General features: G+C 43.2%; 1 protein-coding gene across 10 annotated transcripts in view; it reads right to left on the bottom strand.

Moving 5' to 3' along the window:
- Positions 1–15,008, bottom strand: part of LOC126259353 (RNA binding protein fox-1 homolog 3-like) — a 456,111-nt gene extending 441,103 nt beyond the window's left edge. For all 10 annotated transcript variants that reach the window (XM_049956084.1, XM_049956093.1, XM_049956134.1 and 7 more), the window contains exon 1: positions 14,607–15,008. In XM_049956084.1, coding sequence (XP_049812041.1) covers positions 14,607–14,618 — 12 coding nt within the window. In that variant the 5' untranslated portion in view covers positions 14,619–15,008. The remainder of the gene's footprint in view (positions 1–14,606) is intronic.
- Positions 15,009–17,359: the final 2,351 nt, after the last annotated feature.

The following is a 17,359-nucleotide window of genomic DNA, read 5'->3' as shown; positions in this document are numbered from 1 at the left end:
TGTAACAGGTTTGAGCTAGTAATAGCGAATACCCTGTTCAAGAATCACAAGAGGAGGAGGTATACTTGGAAAAGGCCGGGAGATACGGGAAGATTTCAATTAGATTACATCATGGTCAGACAGAGATTCCGAAATCAGATACTGGATTGTAAGGCGTACCCAGGAGCAGATATAGACTCAGATCACAATATAGTAGTGATGAAGAGTAGGCTGAAGTTCAAGACATTAGTCAGGAAGAATCAATACGCAAAGAAGTGGGATACGGAAGTACTAAGGAATGACGAGATACGTTTGAAGTTCTCTAACGCTATAGATACAGCAGTAAGGAATAGCGCAGTAGGCAGTACAGTTGAAGAGGAATGGACATCTCTAAAAAGGGCCATCACAGAAGTTGGGAAGGAAAACATAGGTACAAAGAAGGTAGCTGCGAAGAAACCATGGGTAACAGAAGAAATACTTCAGTTGATTGATGAAAGGAGGAAGTACAAACATGTTCCGGGAAAATCAGGAATACAGAAATACAAGTCGCTGAGGAATGAAATAAATATGAAGTGCAGGGAAGCTAAGACGAAATGGCTGCAGGAAAAATGTGAAGACATCGAAAAAGATATGATTGTCGGAAGGACAGACTCAGCATACAGGAAAGTCAAAACAACCTTTGATGACATTAAAAGCAACGGTGGTAACATTAAGAGTGCAACGGGAATTCCACTGTTAAATGCAGAGGAGAGAGCAGATAGGTGGAAAGAACACATTGAAAGCCTCTATGAGGGTCAAGATTTGTCTGATGTGATACAAGAAGAAACAGGAGTCGATTTAGAAAAGATAGGGGATCCAGTATTAGAATCGGAATTTGAAAGAGCTTGGAGGACTTACGGTCAAATAAGGCAGAAGGGATAGATAACATTCCATCAGAATTTCTAAAATCACTGGGGGAAGTGGCAACAAAACGACTATTCACGTTGGTGTGTAGAATATATGAGTCTGGCGACATACCATCTGACTTTCGGAAGAGCATCATCCACACAATTCCGAAGATGGCAAGAGCTGGCAAGTGCGAGAATTATCACACAATCAGCTTAACAGCTTATGCATCGAAGCTGCTTACAAGAATAATATAGAGAAGAATGGAAAAGAAAATTGAGAATGCGCTAGGTGACGATCAGTTTGGCTTTAGGAAAAGTAAAGGGACGAGAGAGGCAATTCTGACGTTACGGCTAATAATGGAAGCAAGGCTAAAGAAAAATCAAGACACTTTCATAGGATTTGTCGACCTGGAAAAAGCGTTCGACAACATAAAATGGTGCAAGCTGTTCGAGATTCTGAAAAAAGTAGGGGTAAGCTATAGTGAGAGACGGGTCATATACAATATGTACAACAACCAAGAGGGAATAATAAGAGTGGATTATCAAGAACGAAGTGCTCGTATTAAGAAGGGTGTAAGACAAGGCTGTAGCCTTTCGCCCCTACTCTGGAAATAAAAGAAAGGTTCAGGAGTGGAATTAAAATACAAGATGAAAGGATATCAATGATACGATTCGCTGATGACATTGCTTTCCTGAGTGAAAGTGAAGAAGAATTAAATGATCTCCTGAGCGGAATGAACAGTCTAATGACTACACAGTATGGTTTGAGAGTAAATCGGAGAAAGACGAAGGGTAATGAGAAGTAGTAGAAATGAGAACAGCGAGAAACTTAACATCAGGATTGATGGTCACGAAGTCAATGAAGTTAAGGAATTCTGCTACCTAGGCAGTAAAATAACCAATGACGGACGGAGCAAGGAGGACATCAAAAGCAGACTCGCTATGGCAAAAAAGACATTTCTGGCCAAGAGAAGTCTACTAATATCAAATACCGCCCTTAATTTGAGGAAGAAATTTCTGAGGATGTACGTCTGGAGTACAGCATTGTAAGGTAGTGAAACATGGACTGTGGGGAAATCGGAACAGAAGAGAATCGAAGCATTTGAGATGTGCTATAGACGAATGTTGAAAATCAGGTGGACTGATAAGGTAAGGAATGAGGAGGTTCTACGCAGAATCGGAGAGGAAAGGAATATGTGGAAAACACTGATGAGGAGAAGGGACAGGATGATAGGACATCTGCTAAGACGTGAGGGAATGACTTCCATGGTACTAGAGGGAGCTGTAGAGGGCAAAAACTGTAGAGGAAGACAGAGATTGGAATACGTCAAGCAAATAATTGAGGACGTAGGTTGCAAGTCCTCCTCTGAGATGAAGAGGTTAGCACAGGAAAGGAATTCGTGGCGGGCCGCATCAAACCAGTCAGTAGACTGATGACACAAAAAAAAAGGCGTCTGATACCCAATGAGCGTCTCCGTGACGCTCTTGGCCTTATTAAGCTAAACCCGTATGTTACCTATTTTTTCCTTCAATCTCACCTGGTAAAGATTGCAGACTCACGAGCAATACCAACTAATCAATATAAAGTGAGTTTAAGTTACTCTTTCCTGGCAATATTTTTTAGGTGGTCGTTAAATCGCTCCACATTTATACATTGGATATATGAGGGTTGTTGCTGTTTCCAGTTCCTGCTTCCAAATCCTGCACCTAACATTAGTGGAACCTTCCGCCTAACTTTGCAAGAACGTCACATTCTTGTTACTCCGAGCGTCCTGTGTATACCTCATTAACTATGAACAAATTGACAGAACTTCTGAAGTTATTAATGAATAAATTAAGGTCAGCAGTACAATCTATAGTTGTGCGTACTGATCCGATGAGGCTTTCTGTGAAAACGAACTACTTTTTGCCAATCGCTTGGAATGTTTAGTTTGCCCAGCGACGTACGATAAACTGCTCGGAGAACGTGGGCAACTTTCTTCCTATTACAGAATCGTGCAAGTACATCAGAAGATCCTATAGCATTTGCTACTATGCATATTTTAACTAATTTTCTATTCCGCAGTTATTTACTTCATTTTCATTTCGACATACGAGGAACGAGTGGAAGGAGGTACTATTTTACCATCTTCCTCAATGAATCCATTTCGAAAGAAGGAACTGATTTCCAGATTCTCTGCGTCATCCCAGTTTCGGTGCCAGTACTATTACTGAACAGCTGTATACGTAACTCCTGACTTCACACATTACTGAAACTGCCGATATACCAGTCCGTGCTGAAAAGTAATGCCTCAATTTTGAAAGTGAAAACTCAGTAATATTCTACATCTTTATTCTTCATGTGAGCACCTTACTTCCCAACACAGTCACCCAGGCGACGAACACGTCTCTCCCAACGAGAAACCAGTTTGTATATATCGTCACTGTAGAATATTTGACTTTGTTCACGGACCCACACCCTTACTTCTGCATGCACCATTCCAACACTCGCGGATGTTATGTATGTTTCGGGGACAGATACAAATCGAATGGGTCCAAGTCGGGATTGTATGGAGGATGATCGATGACAGTGACCCCAAGTCGTGGGACTGTTGCAGATGTCACTGCGCTCGTGTGTGGTCATTGTCATGCTGAAGGGAGAGGATGGCTGCACCATGTGTGGACGAACTCTTCGAATTCGAAACTCGATTACAGCACGCTGTTTCTCACGCACTGACGAACACCGCAATGTTACAGGCTACAATACGGAGCCCTCTAGCGGCAAAGGGCTGCAAATATGGTGACTGTTAATAACGCTGGTTTTATTTTAAAAGCTTTAATATTTTCCACAAAAAAGAATTCGGAAGCATTACTTTATAGTATGACCTCGTTGTAGAGTACGCGAGAGAAGTTCTGTGACGCTTGGCGCGGCTGTTTCGCGCGTGTCTACCTCAACAATTCACCCAACGCAATTTTGTATACATCTCCAAAAGCGTCATTATGTTGTCGCAGCCGTTTGCGTTTCACAGCTGAAAAACTGGGAACAACGCTGCTAGCTGTCTTGAGTTCATCTCCCGTTGTCTGTGCTGAAGGATAAGACGTCAGTTCGGTCTGCAAAATTTTACAACCAAAATCACATTGTTCTTTGTTTTCTTTCAGTTTTTGTCTGTCAACGAGGATTTGATTTCACTGAAATGTGTCGTGACTCAAGAGACTGCTACCGAATGTTAGCTGCGTTTTAGAAGTACGTCAGGTAGTAATACACTATATCAACATCATCTTCAATCCAGCACACTGCAGTATTACTGAACAAAGGTTGCACATTAGATACTTTATATAACAGAAATGTAGTGAAGAGATCCAGTATTTAGAACTATAACAGTGAGTTTTTAATTATTTTTAGTTTTATAAATGTTCACATGAAAGAGGCATCATAAAAGGTTGAAATCTAACAGAGAGGATTTCTTGTACGTTCAACAAATGTAATTTCCTCTGCATTCAAGTGAGATGTCCAGCTGTACGATAGTGTACATGTGTGTAACACTTCGACCCTCCATTGTGACTTTTGCTCCAATCTACGCTTGCAGTCGGTGGGTCGGGATGTAGAATCGACGACCTCGTCAGATCGGCGTCTGTGGATGGGACAGTTGCCCCGCAGAGGAATTGGATTACTGTAAAAAAAGAGGGTCGGACGCGATAATGATAGCCTATGACCCCATGCGTCAAATCTTCAACTTATCTGGCTCACATCCAACCACAAAAACAGTAACAAACGATTCATTGTTACATTGGCGTCCTTAAGTTACGCCGGTCGGTGTGGCCGAGCGGTTCTAGGCGCTTCAGTCTGGAACCGCGCGACCACTACGTCGCAGGTTCGAATCCTGCCTCGGGCATGGATGTGTGCGATGTCAGGTTTAACTAGTTCTAAGTTCTAGGGGACTGATGACCTCAGCTGTTCAGTCCTATAGTGCTCAGAGCCATTTGAACCTTAAGTTACGCGTCTCATTGAGATGCTATCTTCCCCTTGCTTTTCTTGCAGCCAACTGGAAAGTTTGAAGCACTGCTGGTATATATTATCTCATCGCAACTGGAAAGCTTTCTAGAAACTATTACTATCCTCTGATTTGGTTTTTTAGCTTCCTTTTATACTTTTGTATCTGTCTAAGGAGGGGAGATTATCGAGCCTTAGGTCCCTCAAATATGGCCTTGAAGGATCGACGATGCGTGTCGGCGCTGGATGTGCAGCAGGCAGTTCCTGACTTCAAGCAGCAAGAAACGATATTTTGTCAAAAGTGTATCTTCAACCTGGTGCGTTAGAAAATAAGATCACCGGACAAAATATTACTCACCCTTAAAGAAGTAGGCTGGTTGCTTTGGAGCGCCGTAAATTGTGTCGATTTGGCACCAGGCAGACTCTTCGGTGGATAAAACATGGTAACTAGGCAATAGCCGACTGAAGACCAGTAGTGTGGTACGAAGAGTCTAGATTTCGCCTCTTTTCAAACCCTACATGGAGTCGAGGGCGCTCTTCGGCCGATGAGATGTTTGACCCGCTGTGTGAGAAGAGTGTATTTTAGGCTAAGGTGGTTCTGTGATGTTTTGGCGTGTTTTCATACCATGATTTGCGACCACTGATTTGTGAACCATTCACCTTTTCATCTACGTCTTCATAATGACTATGCCGTGGACATTCCCGTTTTTTTCCTCTCTCTCTCTCTCTCTCTCTCTCTCTCCCCAAGAACAGCAATTTCAGATGACTGCATATGTGTGTTTTTGACTTCAGTACTCACGCACTCCTGGATACATTGTCGGGAATCATCGATCCCACAGAGATTGTCTGGGACGATTTGGAACAGGGAGTGAAACATCCCCCGCGATTTGCTAGCCCTAAGGGACCCTCGCCAAATTGAGGCCATTATCAAAGCTATATGCGATGTCATACAGTATTAGCGTGATGTCTTCTGGAGTGACTAATATTTCCCCAAATATATATACCTTCTAAGATCAAAATGCTAACTGCCTTACTGCATTTGACTCATGGAATAGATGTAATCCAAAAACGATTCGTTCACTGCCCATAGGTCATGGTCACGCAGAGGCTAAAATTAGGTTTACAATTTGTCGTAACTTCAATCTTAATCCCTAGTATTATTCCACCGAGATACCAAGTAGGTGGCGCCAAGTTTGAAAGACTGGCTCGCATGCGGGAAGGAGGTGACTCAAATTTCCTAGTAGTAATCCAGATTTAGGTTACCGTTGTTTCATTAAATCACTTAAAGCAAATGTCAGCATTTTTCGTTTGAAAATGTACGGACTGCTTCGTTTTCCTATCTAATGATGCCAAATGCCCACAGTGAATGCTTTCTACCCGACGGGTGCCACCGGACAAAACATTAAGGAACGGGTAATGCAACTAACCACACATGTGGTCGACATAATCAGGATTCTCGCAAGGTCTACTGCAGCACACTATCCCGTACACTCCACAATGGATAGTAAGTTGCAAGCATCGGCGGGTGTTTCCGAATTGGAACCCTCTGTTAGCACAAGACGGGAAGAGGGCGACAGTTTCACAAAAAGGGCCAATAGTTGGAACTATGTTCGAAGCGCCCGAAGCAGTTTGGATGGAGCCTGTCACGAGCAAGTTGACGTGAGCGGCGTGGCACGAACGGCGCGCTGGCGGCGGCCACTCGCTGTGAGGAAACGCTCAACCAGAGTAGCGGGCGGGGGAGGCTAGGCCGACTTGCCGCTGAAAACCGGTCCCGCGGCACACTGGGCGCATTCCTGTCGGCTGCTCTTTAAGGCCGCTCGACCCGACGTCCTCTCACGGCTTTCTCCTCGTGCCGACGAAAGACGTAAGGCTTGCTTCTGTTGCTTAACCGAACAAAGTTTTCAACCGGCAGTAGCCTTCAGACAACCGAAGATTGTTTAGGTGGGCTCTTAACTGCTTCAGATACGCCACCCTTACAAAACAGGACAGCTTAAGAGGCAAATAATCTGCTTTTATTCTGCCATCCCTTCCAAAATACCCTCCACAATACCAGTTCTTTGTTACATGTTTTGCAGTACTTTTCCGTCGTTTCTGTTAGTAATTACATCAGATGGCGGCAGACAGACGTCATTAATACATTTTTTGCTATCAAAATTAACAATTTTTAAATGTACTAAGTAATACGAAAGCGTGCTGAAAAGTAATACCTCCGAATTTTCATTCTGTTCACAAGATAGGATGAGGTATTACGTCCCATGCATATTACTCGGTTGACTTCCACGTTTCGCTAGAGAGCTCCGAATTTTAGCATGTAGCATGGTGGTGCGTGACGTAACTGTGTCGGTATATTGCTAGACCTTCAGAAAACAAAGCACGAATTCAAAGACTTCGTCCATCCACTGAGCACCCTCCTTCAGCATGACAATCCTAGGCCACGCAAGAGCGCTGCGACATTTTGCAACAATCCGACGCCTTGCGTTCACTGTCATCGACCATCCTCTAGACAGTGCCGACTTGCTCACATCCGATTTGCAACCGTTTCCAAACGTAAAGAACACCTACGACGACTTCACTCTCATAGTGAAACAAACAGTAGTACAGTTGTGGCTCTGCCAACAAAGTCGAACATTCTATCGTGACGGTATCAACAAACAGGCCTCTCGGTGGGAGAAATATGTTCGTCGCCAGGCTGCCTACGTTGAGAAATAAATACGTACACTTTAAAAATGATGACTTAGAATGTTAACCAAGTTGGTTTTATGTGAAAACTTTTAAGAAGTTTTACATAAAAATTAGGAAAAATTACTTTCCACAACGTCCTGGTAAATGGTGCACTCAACTAAATACCTAGTTTCAGATGTATGGCTCACTTTGTTAACGTATGTATGTATGTATGTAATATGCTAATTAGTACTTTATTTCCTAAAATCTGTATTTCTATGTTCTCACTGTAACGCAGAAAAACAGGGAGGTTTTGGGAAGAGATCGCGTAAGTACATCTGGTATCAACCTGTTTAGCAAACAGCCTATTCTGCTCTCTCTCTCTCTCTCTCTCTCTACTACTTGGTGTCTGAGCAACCGAGTTTGTGCCTGTAATTTTACAGGGGATAGTGTTTCACTGAGTCCTATTGGTGTTGGCGCAGTACTGCTTAAACGTACGTTATGACTGTCCAGAATAACATCAAAGTGTTTGCGGTAGGAGCAGTGCTGCAAAGACGTTGTTCGCAAGTAATTCCGGACGTACTATTGTTTCGCAGACGGAAAAATGGTCGTACAATAGTAACTGATGTATTGATATCCATATGACTGACAATGGAGCTCTGTGGAAATATATCTTTTCTCCAAGAATTTCTTCGCAGCTGGTATTACATCGTCTTCCATCATTATGAAAACTCAGTGAAAGGAAGTTTACGGTCGTTTCAATGTCAAAAGAGAAATTTTGATTTATTTGGACACGAATGGGAGAGGAAATCTGCCCTGGTTTTCTTGAACGAACAATTCCAGTACAAGACTGAAGTGACTGTGAAACACTCTAAAATCAAAATTATGATAGTCGTTCTGTGCTCCGGAACCTCACTGTCTTGAAAAAACAGCGAGACCTTTCTCGGTGAACATCCATAAAACTCACTTCCTCTCCGAAAGAAGCTGGCTTTGTTCGATAAAACTGAATCGGTATTACTCTTCGTAGGTAAACTGATGTCTGTAGAAAGATGCACCACAACCACAGTCAGCAATGTCTGCCCGTGTCTCCTGCGTCCCCTGCAGTGCACTTCCGAAAGTTTCACTCATCAGGGTGAAGTTCTGAAGGCTTCTTCATTGATGGAATAGTTGATGTGACGCCATCGGCGTCACTTTTACTCGCTTGGAAAGAAACTGGACGCGAAGCAAACCATGAAAATCGCTTAACGCTTTCGGACTTCTCTAATGGGGAAGGTTACCGTACTGAAATACGAAGACTCTGGAAGCACCAAGCGTCCGTCAAACGTTTATATGTACCTATACTAAGTCATCGTGCGTCAGGCAAGAAAAATACCTATACCTATTCAACTGAGCATGTTTTTCCAGTGTTTAATGCTGAGTGCTTGAACTCACCCCAAGTAGAGGATTGTTGCCCTAGAGACTAAACCACTTCTTGCATATATCTGAGGCAGAGAAGATCTACAATCACAACCAAGACAAATTAATTAATGCCCCTAACCTTTAACGAATGCAAGTATTTTGAAGTGGGTCAGTAATGTAGGACGGGACATCGAAGTTGGTGTGTCTAAAAATTACTGCAGATTAAACAAATGCAATCAAATTAAAGAAACATTCTTTTGAATGTAACTTCACCGTAAGAGGGGAGAGGGGAGGTGGGGTGGGTGGCGAAAAGATTTTGCTACCACGTAGAGTTCGCATAAAAAATAGAAAATTTTTACGCCGGGAATTCAGCCACGTCAGTGCTTGTATAACAGTCTATCGGGCGAACTTGGCGGCAGGTGCCGCTCGTTGCTCGGAAGCAGGCGGCCAAGGTCGAATGAGAAACGAGCAGCGGAGCGGACGCGACGCACGGAGGTCGTTAGTTGATACGCCGCTGGTTGTGGACAATCAGATAAACGCCTCGAGTCTTTGTATTTCGAAACGGCAACCTTCCCCATTAGAGAAGTCCGAAAGCGTTAAGCGATTTTCATGGTTCGCTTCGCGTCCAGTTTCTTTCCAAGCGAGCAAAAGTGACGCCGATGGCGTCACATCAACTATGCCATCAATGAAGAAGTCTTCAGAACTTCATCCTGATGAGTGAAACTTGGGAAGTGCACTGCATGGGACGTAGGAAACAAGGGCAGACAATTTAACCGATGTGCGCGCACGCACAAAGAATTCTGAAGACTATTCATTTTAAGGGGCTCACCTACCTTATGTTATAGCGAAACGAAGGCCACCCTTATGAATTACAATTACCGAAGCATATTACGAAATCATGAACGAGCATAAAGAGAAGCACTGCGCAACTTACAATTATTTAAAAAGGAAGTATGGGCTATTGCAACTGTTCACGGGCCACCGCGCGCTGAAAGCCTTTGTATACAGAGCTAATGTAAACACGTTTGTTTTGCCTCGTTTACATCCAGCTTCTTCTGCCTGGGACCTTATCTTTTCTCAGCGATGCTTGCTAAGCTCAATGTCCACGATGCTGAACCCAGCAGGAGACAGGCACAGCACTATACACATTTGCGGCGAGTCGTAATCGACCAATCACTATTTACACTTCTCTAACAGCAAGCGTGCACCGCACATATGGTATTGGATGCCCTTATGGTCACGTTTTCACACAAGAAATAAATTTTCTGTAAGTCAATGTCAAGTCGTTTCTAGTGGACAGGTGTGCGCTCGTTTCATAAAGCGATAGAAAAATGTGTGTTCTTGCGGAATGTTAAGTTACAAAATACCATTAGACTTTGTATGCTATGCTCGTTCATTAAATACCACACTCATCGATATATAAACACTCGCTGCAAGGAGTCAAAACACTAATTAACTGGAGAGCACGTACTTCTCTTCCTTGATCCGTACTCTACCGAAAGTCTCCACTTTCCCCCACCCATGATATCTGGGTTCAAGTCAGCTCCTAGAAGAATAAATAAAAGTATTATAGAGTTCTCCAACAACACATACAAAATCTTCCCTCACTCCTTTCTTAGATGTACGTTACGCCGGCGCATGGTCAGAAAAATCTAAACCGGTGTCCTAAATAACTGAATCGAAGTAAAAGCTGCTCTCCGGCGCCATTAAAGTGAGTAACTGCAGTGAAATTACACTGACATGTGTCATCAGTCCGTAAATGTGTGATGACGCATTAGGCATACACAGAGCTAACACGTGGTTATGTGATCGGGGGATGCCCTCTGCGTACTAGCAGCGGACGACGGCTTGGGCGCGAAGTTCGGCTGGACATCTGGCAACGAGGCGGGCGCAGAAGTCTGGTAGCATGACGGCCTGCGCCACATGCACATGTTCTATTAAACAATCCCTCCGGGCAGCTGCACGATTCTCTCGCCGCAGTCACAATCACCGCGTCAGTCCGCCAATCGTTCAAATTTAATCTCCGCTGCCTTATATTTGTTACCTACGTCCTGCCAAAACGCAAAGGTTCTCTCACAAAACAGATTAACTGTTTTTGAAACTCCGGTTTTTATATATTACTAGTGGATGCCTAGAAATATACCCAAACTAAAAACAGACTACGGAAGTTGTTTACACCAAAGCTCAAATACTGAGATCAATTTTATTAAGTATTTCGCTGAACAAGCTAATTTGTATATTGTCACCAAACTTTATTCTATCATCGAAGTTACTGTAAGCAAACTCGCTGCTACAATATTTATAAAATTCACACAATTTTAGGTTTACAGAGTTGGCGTAGTGATAATCTGTTTCCTTTAAATGCGAACATTTTTAGGTTAGGCTTTACCGTGACTGTTACTGACATTAAATGAAACAATAAGTTCACTGTTACCAGTCACCGTTTTATTTATTTCCACGACGCGTTTCGAAGGTTTAAACCTCCATCATCGGGTGGATTTACATTAGTAAGTATTACATTTGTGTGTGTGTGTTGTGTTACGATTTTTGGAGGAACTTGTGGCACTGCCTTCAGTGATCACAGGTTCCTTTTGCTGTCGTAACACATCACATGTATACTGCCACATTTGTAAACAAATATGGCCATATTTGTTTACAAATGTGGCAGTATACATGTGATGTGTTACGACAGCAAAAGGAACCTGTGATCACTGAAGGCAGTGCCACAAGTTCCTCCAAAAATCGTAACACAACACACACACACAAATGTAATACTTACTAATGTAAATCCACCCGATGATGGAGGTTTAAACCTTCGAAACGCGTCGTGGAAATAAATAAAACGGTGACTGGTAACAGTGAACTTATTGTTTCATTTAATCTGTTTCCTAAAAAATTAGACATTTTTCGTATTCAGATGTATTTTGAAAGTAACTCCAATTCGCTCAAAACAGATTCAACCTAAAGAGGTCACGTAATTTGGTGTAGAAAAATATGGGAAATGGAGACATGCTGCGAAGAACACTGACTATACATGCTCCCCAAGCTTGTTAAGAAACATTTAACAATGAGCAGGTAAAGTATTTTCACAAAAATACTAGTTTACATTATGCTGCAACTTCAGTCTGCAATGAAACAGGGCAACTGGCATGTTAGAATGAACCCAAAGTTCACAAAGTTTGACAGACGTATCTAATATTTCCGCTGTTTTATCTTCAAGCACCATTTAGGACCACCCCGGGTTTTCAAACAAAAATACTGTGCAGTTTCTACCTGGTTCAGAATTTATCCTTTCCCGATATTATTTTGCAAACTACACCTTCCACGAGTACCTCTTCAATATACAGTAGCAACACTAAAGAATAATAATTCAGCTCGTCTCCTACAAACAGACTGAATGGAGCAGTTTCCTCAATTGCCAAAACGGTGGGAAACAAACTCAACTGGTCTCAACTGTTAAAAAGTTTGTTTACAACTACTTTCAAAACACGAAGTTCATATCAGCAAGCACGTGGAGTCGATTGCAAAAATGCTTTCGATCCTACTTCCACCCGCAAACTGAACTATCGCCAATACGGATCTGCAAAAAGTTACCAGCGACTGAAATAACCAATCAATTTGATTAAAGGTATGAATCAAGGGCAAGAAAGAGGCATCGCCCGTAGCAGTTTCAACGCCGGGACTTTTTTCGCAAACAGCAGACGGACTGGGTGAGTCAGACTGGTGCATATGGGCGTACTGCTAACAGGTGGCACGTTGAAGCTTCACGATGAAAACACCGCCGCGAGACGCTCTTCCACGCGTTTCTCGGCCCCAATTTCACGGAAAACCAGAAACAGTGACTTTCCTTGAAACTTATCTTGCGAACTTCTCTACTCTGAAAGACGAGTTCTCCCTTATGGCTTACGTCATTCATCCAACATGACTATCGCAGCGTATCCACTCTTTAAATTCATGCTCACGAACACTACATAAAATTAAATGCGCACGTACAATAATTAGCTAACAAAAATAACTTGATGTCTATCGATTATTAATGGACCATCTTGGTCAAAAGCTTTCTTTTCTTAATCACACTTAAAGACACGATAACACGAGAATGTCTTTTTCTCAAACAGTACCATATCCACAATGATCGAACTATATTTACAGTCCTAATGTGTAACTGTCGCCTGTGCGCATGTCTTACAGAGAGCAGGGCGACACTATAGTAGGACTTACATGTACTGCGCAATAAATTTTCGTTCTGGGGAAGTTCGACGCATCTCTTTGGTGGCTCCTGTCGCTGCGTACAGATGCATTAGTGTTATTTTGTAATCTAAGCAGATTACCTTTGAGAAACAGTTACCAAAATGTTAAATAAAGCATGTTCCAATCACTACTGGAAGAAGCATATCACAATTTGACAAGAGCACAGCACTTTACGAACAAAAATAAAATGAAACATTATTCGGTTTTTCTCCATATTGTGAAAATGGTATCTCCAACGAAATCTTGTTTCACGCAGAACAAATGAACTAGTTGCGCTTCCATATGGTACACAATTGCTGTTTACGCTAATACGTCACGGTAGAAACCCAAAGTCAGTTTTTTAATAATGTATTGTTGAATCACGAGAACAAAACAATGACTTATATCACAAACAATGCCAATATATCACCCAAACTAAATCAGACAGGGGATGGATACTACGCACATTAAATTTTTATAGAAAGCGTTTATACATTGAACGAATCTAAAATGGATATTTCGTCCAAATAATAATGACGTTCCCGTGAGCGCTACAGAAAACATGGGAAACCAATACTGTAACTACGTAAATTCCCTGTCAAAAAGGAATCCCCGAACGTCACTGATCCCATCTCCAGTCTGACTCCGCAATATTTGGGCGGCGTTTGATGCCAGAGAGCAAAATGGCCTTCAGCCGCTGACCCGCCAAGCGAATGTACACTCTTCGCTTACGAAGTTCTCTGATCACACTTCGTCACTCGCCGTAAACACGAATAACTCTCAACCGCCGGCGTACTACTAGTAGTACTGTGTCGTCAGTTCCCATTCCGGCATTCTTGCTCGGTAATCAAGACATTTCCGGTAATCATTTACTAAATGAGGCTCCTGTCTCGCAAAAGGAAAATTACGTGTGCTTTTGACCATACATTACACTGTCAATACGCCCCTAATTTACCAATATTCCTGCTAATTCAAGAGCAAAAAATAAATATTACAAGAAAGAACGATAATTGATACGGATAGCATATCAAGTAGAAATCGTAAATCACATCTATGGACTGAGTCTCAAAAGCTCATTCGCTGCGCGATGGTAAACTAAATAAGAAATTCACACGAACGCAATAGCGTGCAACCAATATCGCTATCAACGATGCAAGCACAGTTTAAACAGTATTATAGCACACTTAACAGCTATAGTCATTTCTTCTAGCTCTCAACTACTATTCCTATACGTAGAACCCTCCTCATACAGTTTACTAACTTCGTCTGACAGCACCTACACAGATAAACAAAACACACACACACACACACACACACACACACACACACAAACAAAATCCACAGAAATACGCTTCTGATTTTTGACGACTTGATGAACAAAGTATACTCAGCGACCACACCGCTGCGGAGCAGCGGTCGATTGCTGAGACGTATTGCGTTATCCTAGAGCACTAATCGACATAAGTAGTGGGCGTACTTACTGGGTAATACATTCCCTGCGGCGGAAGAAAAAATGCCCCTGAGCCCCACAGTTTGGCTGTTGGTGATGAACGGCTAGCACATAGAAATCTCTGTACCGACGGCACACCGCACTCGCCCTTGCCCGGCTTACGACCAGCCTGGACGGAAACACCGTTCACAACACGTCACGTTCAACCGGCGACGGAGCTACACGGACTGGCCACTCTCTCGGTCGGGCACACGGTAACAAGCGCCGCAGAACTGTGACTACGATAGCCGGGCAGCAGGTTAGGCACGCTCGTAAGGCGAGGGGACGCGAAACGGTAAGCGACTGCACATTCACACACTCGCGCGGGCCGGCAGCACACCTCACTTTCCCGACTTGGCTGCTACCTTCAGACTGCCCCACCGCCTCTACCGCCTCGCCTGCAGAATGCAGATCAATGAATTCCCCTCCGCACCGCCAGCCAGCGGGGACTGTTGCCAACTCTTCGCGCGCGACTCCACCGCCCTGACATCTAGCGGCAGCTGCTGCAACTGCGACAATCCGACGGACAGCGCCCTCTTCTCGGCTGTGGTGGCGGCACTGAATCCGATGAAAACGTAAGCTTTCATGTACGAGCATGAAACTAATTCTCAACGGATTAATGTTACTTCTTTCAATTAAACAAAAATCTTCAAGTTAAACGCTCGTAATTTCCTGATGTCGAAACAGTGACGGGAACATTATCATATGCACAAGAGACTCCAGTTCCCAGAAAAAAACTCAGTAATGAGGAATTAAAGACAAAATTTTATTTCTTATCCATTGTTATGTAGTGCCACGTAAATTGGGCTTGTCGTTCCTTCAGTGACGTGCCAACGGTTTCCAAACACGGTGAATGCAATCGTGGTCTAAAATGTAAGACTGGTTTATTGGTGTGCTCTTCGTTGTGATAAGAATGGAAGATGCAATACAGACATTCAGATTTAACGATTATGAAACGGATCAAATAAATTACATATAGTGCATTGCGTACCTCAAAGAAAGTGATAAGTAAAATAAATCTTCAATTTAAAAAAATCGTAACATACAATTCACTGCCAGAAGGAAAGGAACACTCACAAGAACAAGGTCATTTTATGAACAAGTGACGTGACAGGTAGTTTATCATTGTAGGAATATATGATGATAAATTCAGACCAAATGAAACACACATGTCACAGTAAAGTGAGCTCAAACAGTCGCATCAATACATCGTTTACCCCCTACGACAGCGACGCAGGCGTGTATTCTCGCATGCAAACGATCATAAAGGTGCCGAATGACATCCAGCAGTAGATGGTACCGAGCATTTTGCACCATTTGCTGCAGTTTGGCAAAGGTTCTTGCAGGCTCTGGAGGACAAGTAAAGACCATGTCCCCTATGTGTACTGGCGGGAGATATGCTGCTCCTGTTGGCCAGGGCTCTTGTGCACCACGAAAAGCACGTTGAGTAGCAGCAACTTACCTGGTAAAGCATTGACCTACCGAAATACATCATGTTCCTGCCGAAGAAACAGCAGCAGCACGGTGATTACGTGTGCAATATAGCGGGCACTCTAGTTACTCTACCCTACAGAAACACCAAATAACGGCGACAGCAGGAGGCCTGGGGTAGCTGCATACACTCCAGTATCGACCGCTCACCATGTCTACGCCGAACACGTGTACGTCGATCATTCCTGTACACACAGACCCTACTCTCACCACTGAAGGCGACAGAGCGCCATTCCACTGCCCAGTCAACTCTTTCACGACACAAGAGTAGCCGTGCTCGGTGATGTCTTGTTGTCAGTGGCTGCTAGGCCACAGGCACACGTGATCTTGGTCCTGTTACAAGCACACGGTTCCCAGTGATCCTCAGTGACCGGAACCTGTAAACTGCACACAGTGAAATTTGCTCCCAGAAAAGATCAAGGGTCCGCTAGACAACCCCCCCCCCCCCCCCCCCCCGCACCAACTACGCGACTTGCGCGGCAGGCCCGTCCGTATATGGTGTCCTGATTAAGAGGGCTGGAGTTGCTCGAATGAGAACTGTAAAGCCAAAATTTTTACAGTCGGAAGTGGTAACAGCTTTTTTTCTGTCGGTCCCAATATTTTTTTTTTCTTTTACTTGCAACCAGATCTTCAGAAAATACAACGGAAAAATAAAACCTGAATCACAAATATAAAATACGAATTACAAACACGGATTTTAAAAATCGTATCTCTTCTATTGGACAAAGAATACTTTAAATAAAGTACAGTCTGTTCCTGTGGATCAGCATATGTTACATGTAATGTGCATAAGATGCGTTCGTTGCCAATCTAACGAAATGGTGGTTTTGGATGTATACAGGATGAACCATAACTTCAACAACAAAATTTCGCAAGTTGTCTAGAGATGTTTCAAATGTTCAAATGTGTGTGAATTCCTAAGGGACCAAACTGCTGAGGTCATCGGTCCCTAGACTTACACAATACTTAAACTGACTTAAACTAACTTATGCTAAGGACAACACACACACCGATGCCCTAGGGAGGACTCGAATCACCGGTGGGAGGGGCCACGCAATCCGTGACATGGCGCCTCAAACCATGCGGCCACTCCGCTCGCTAGGGATATTTTCCGACTATTTTGGTATGAGGTTGCATTCAGTGGTTCGTTACAGAGTGATTACAGTTAATTAGTTTTCTTACCCTTTGCATCGGTATTGCATTAGAAATATCTGCACAACAGTGACATTGTTGACAGTATGCGTTGCACATCTT

The sequence above is a fragment of the Schistocerca nitens genome, chromosome 1 (genome assembly GCF_023898315.1).
Source record: "Schistocerca nitens isolate TAMUIC-IGC-003100 chromosome 1, iqSchNite1.1, whole genome shotgun sequence".
NCBI lineage: Eukaryota > Metazoa > Arthropoda > Insecta > Orthoptera > Acrididae > Schistocerca > Schistocerca nitens.
Note: the sequence above shows the minus strand (reverse complement) of the source record. Positions and strands in the feature narration are given on the sequence as shown.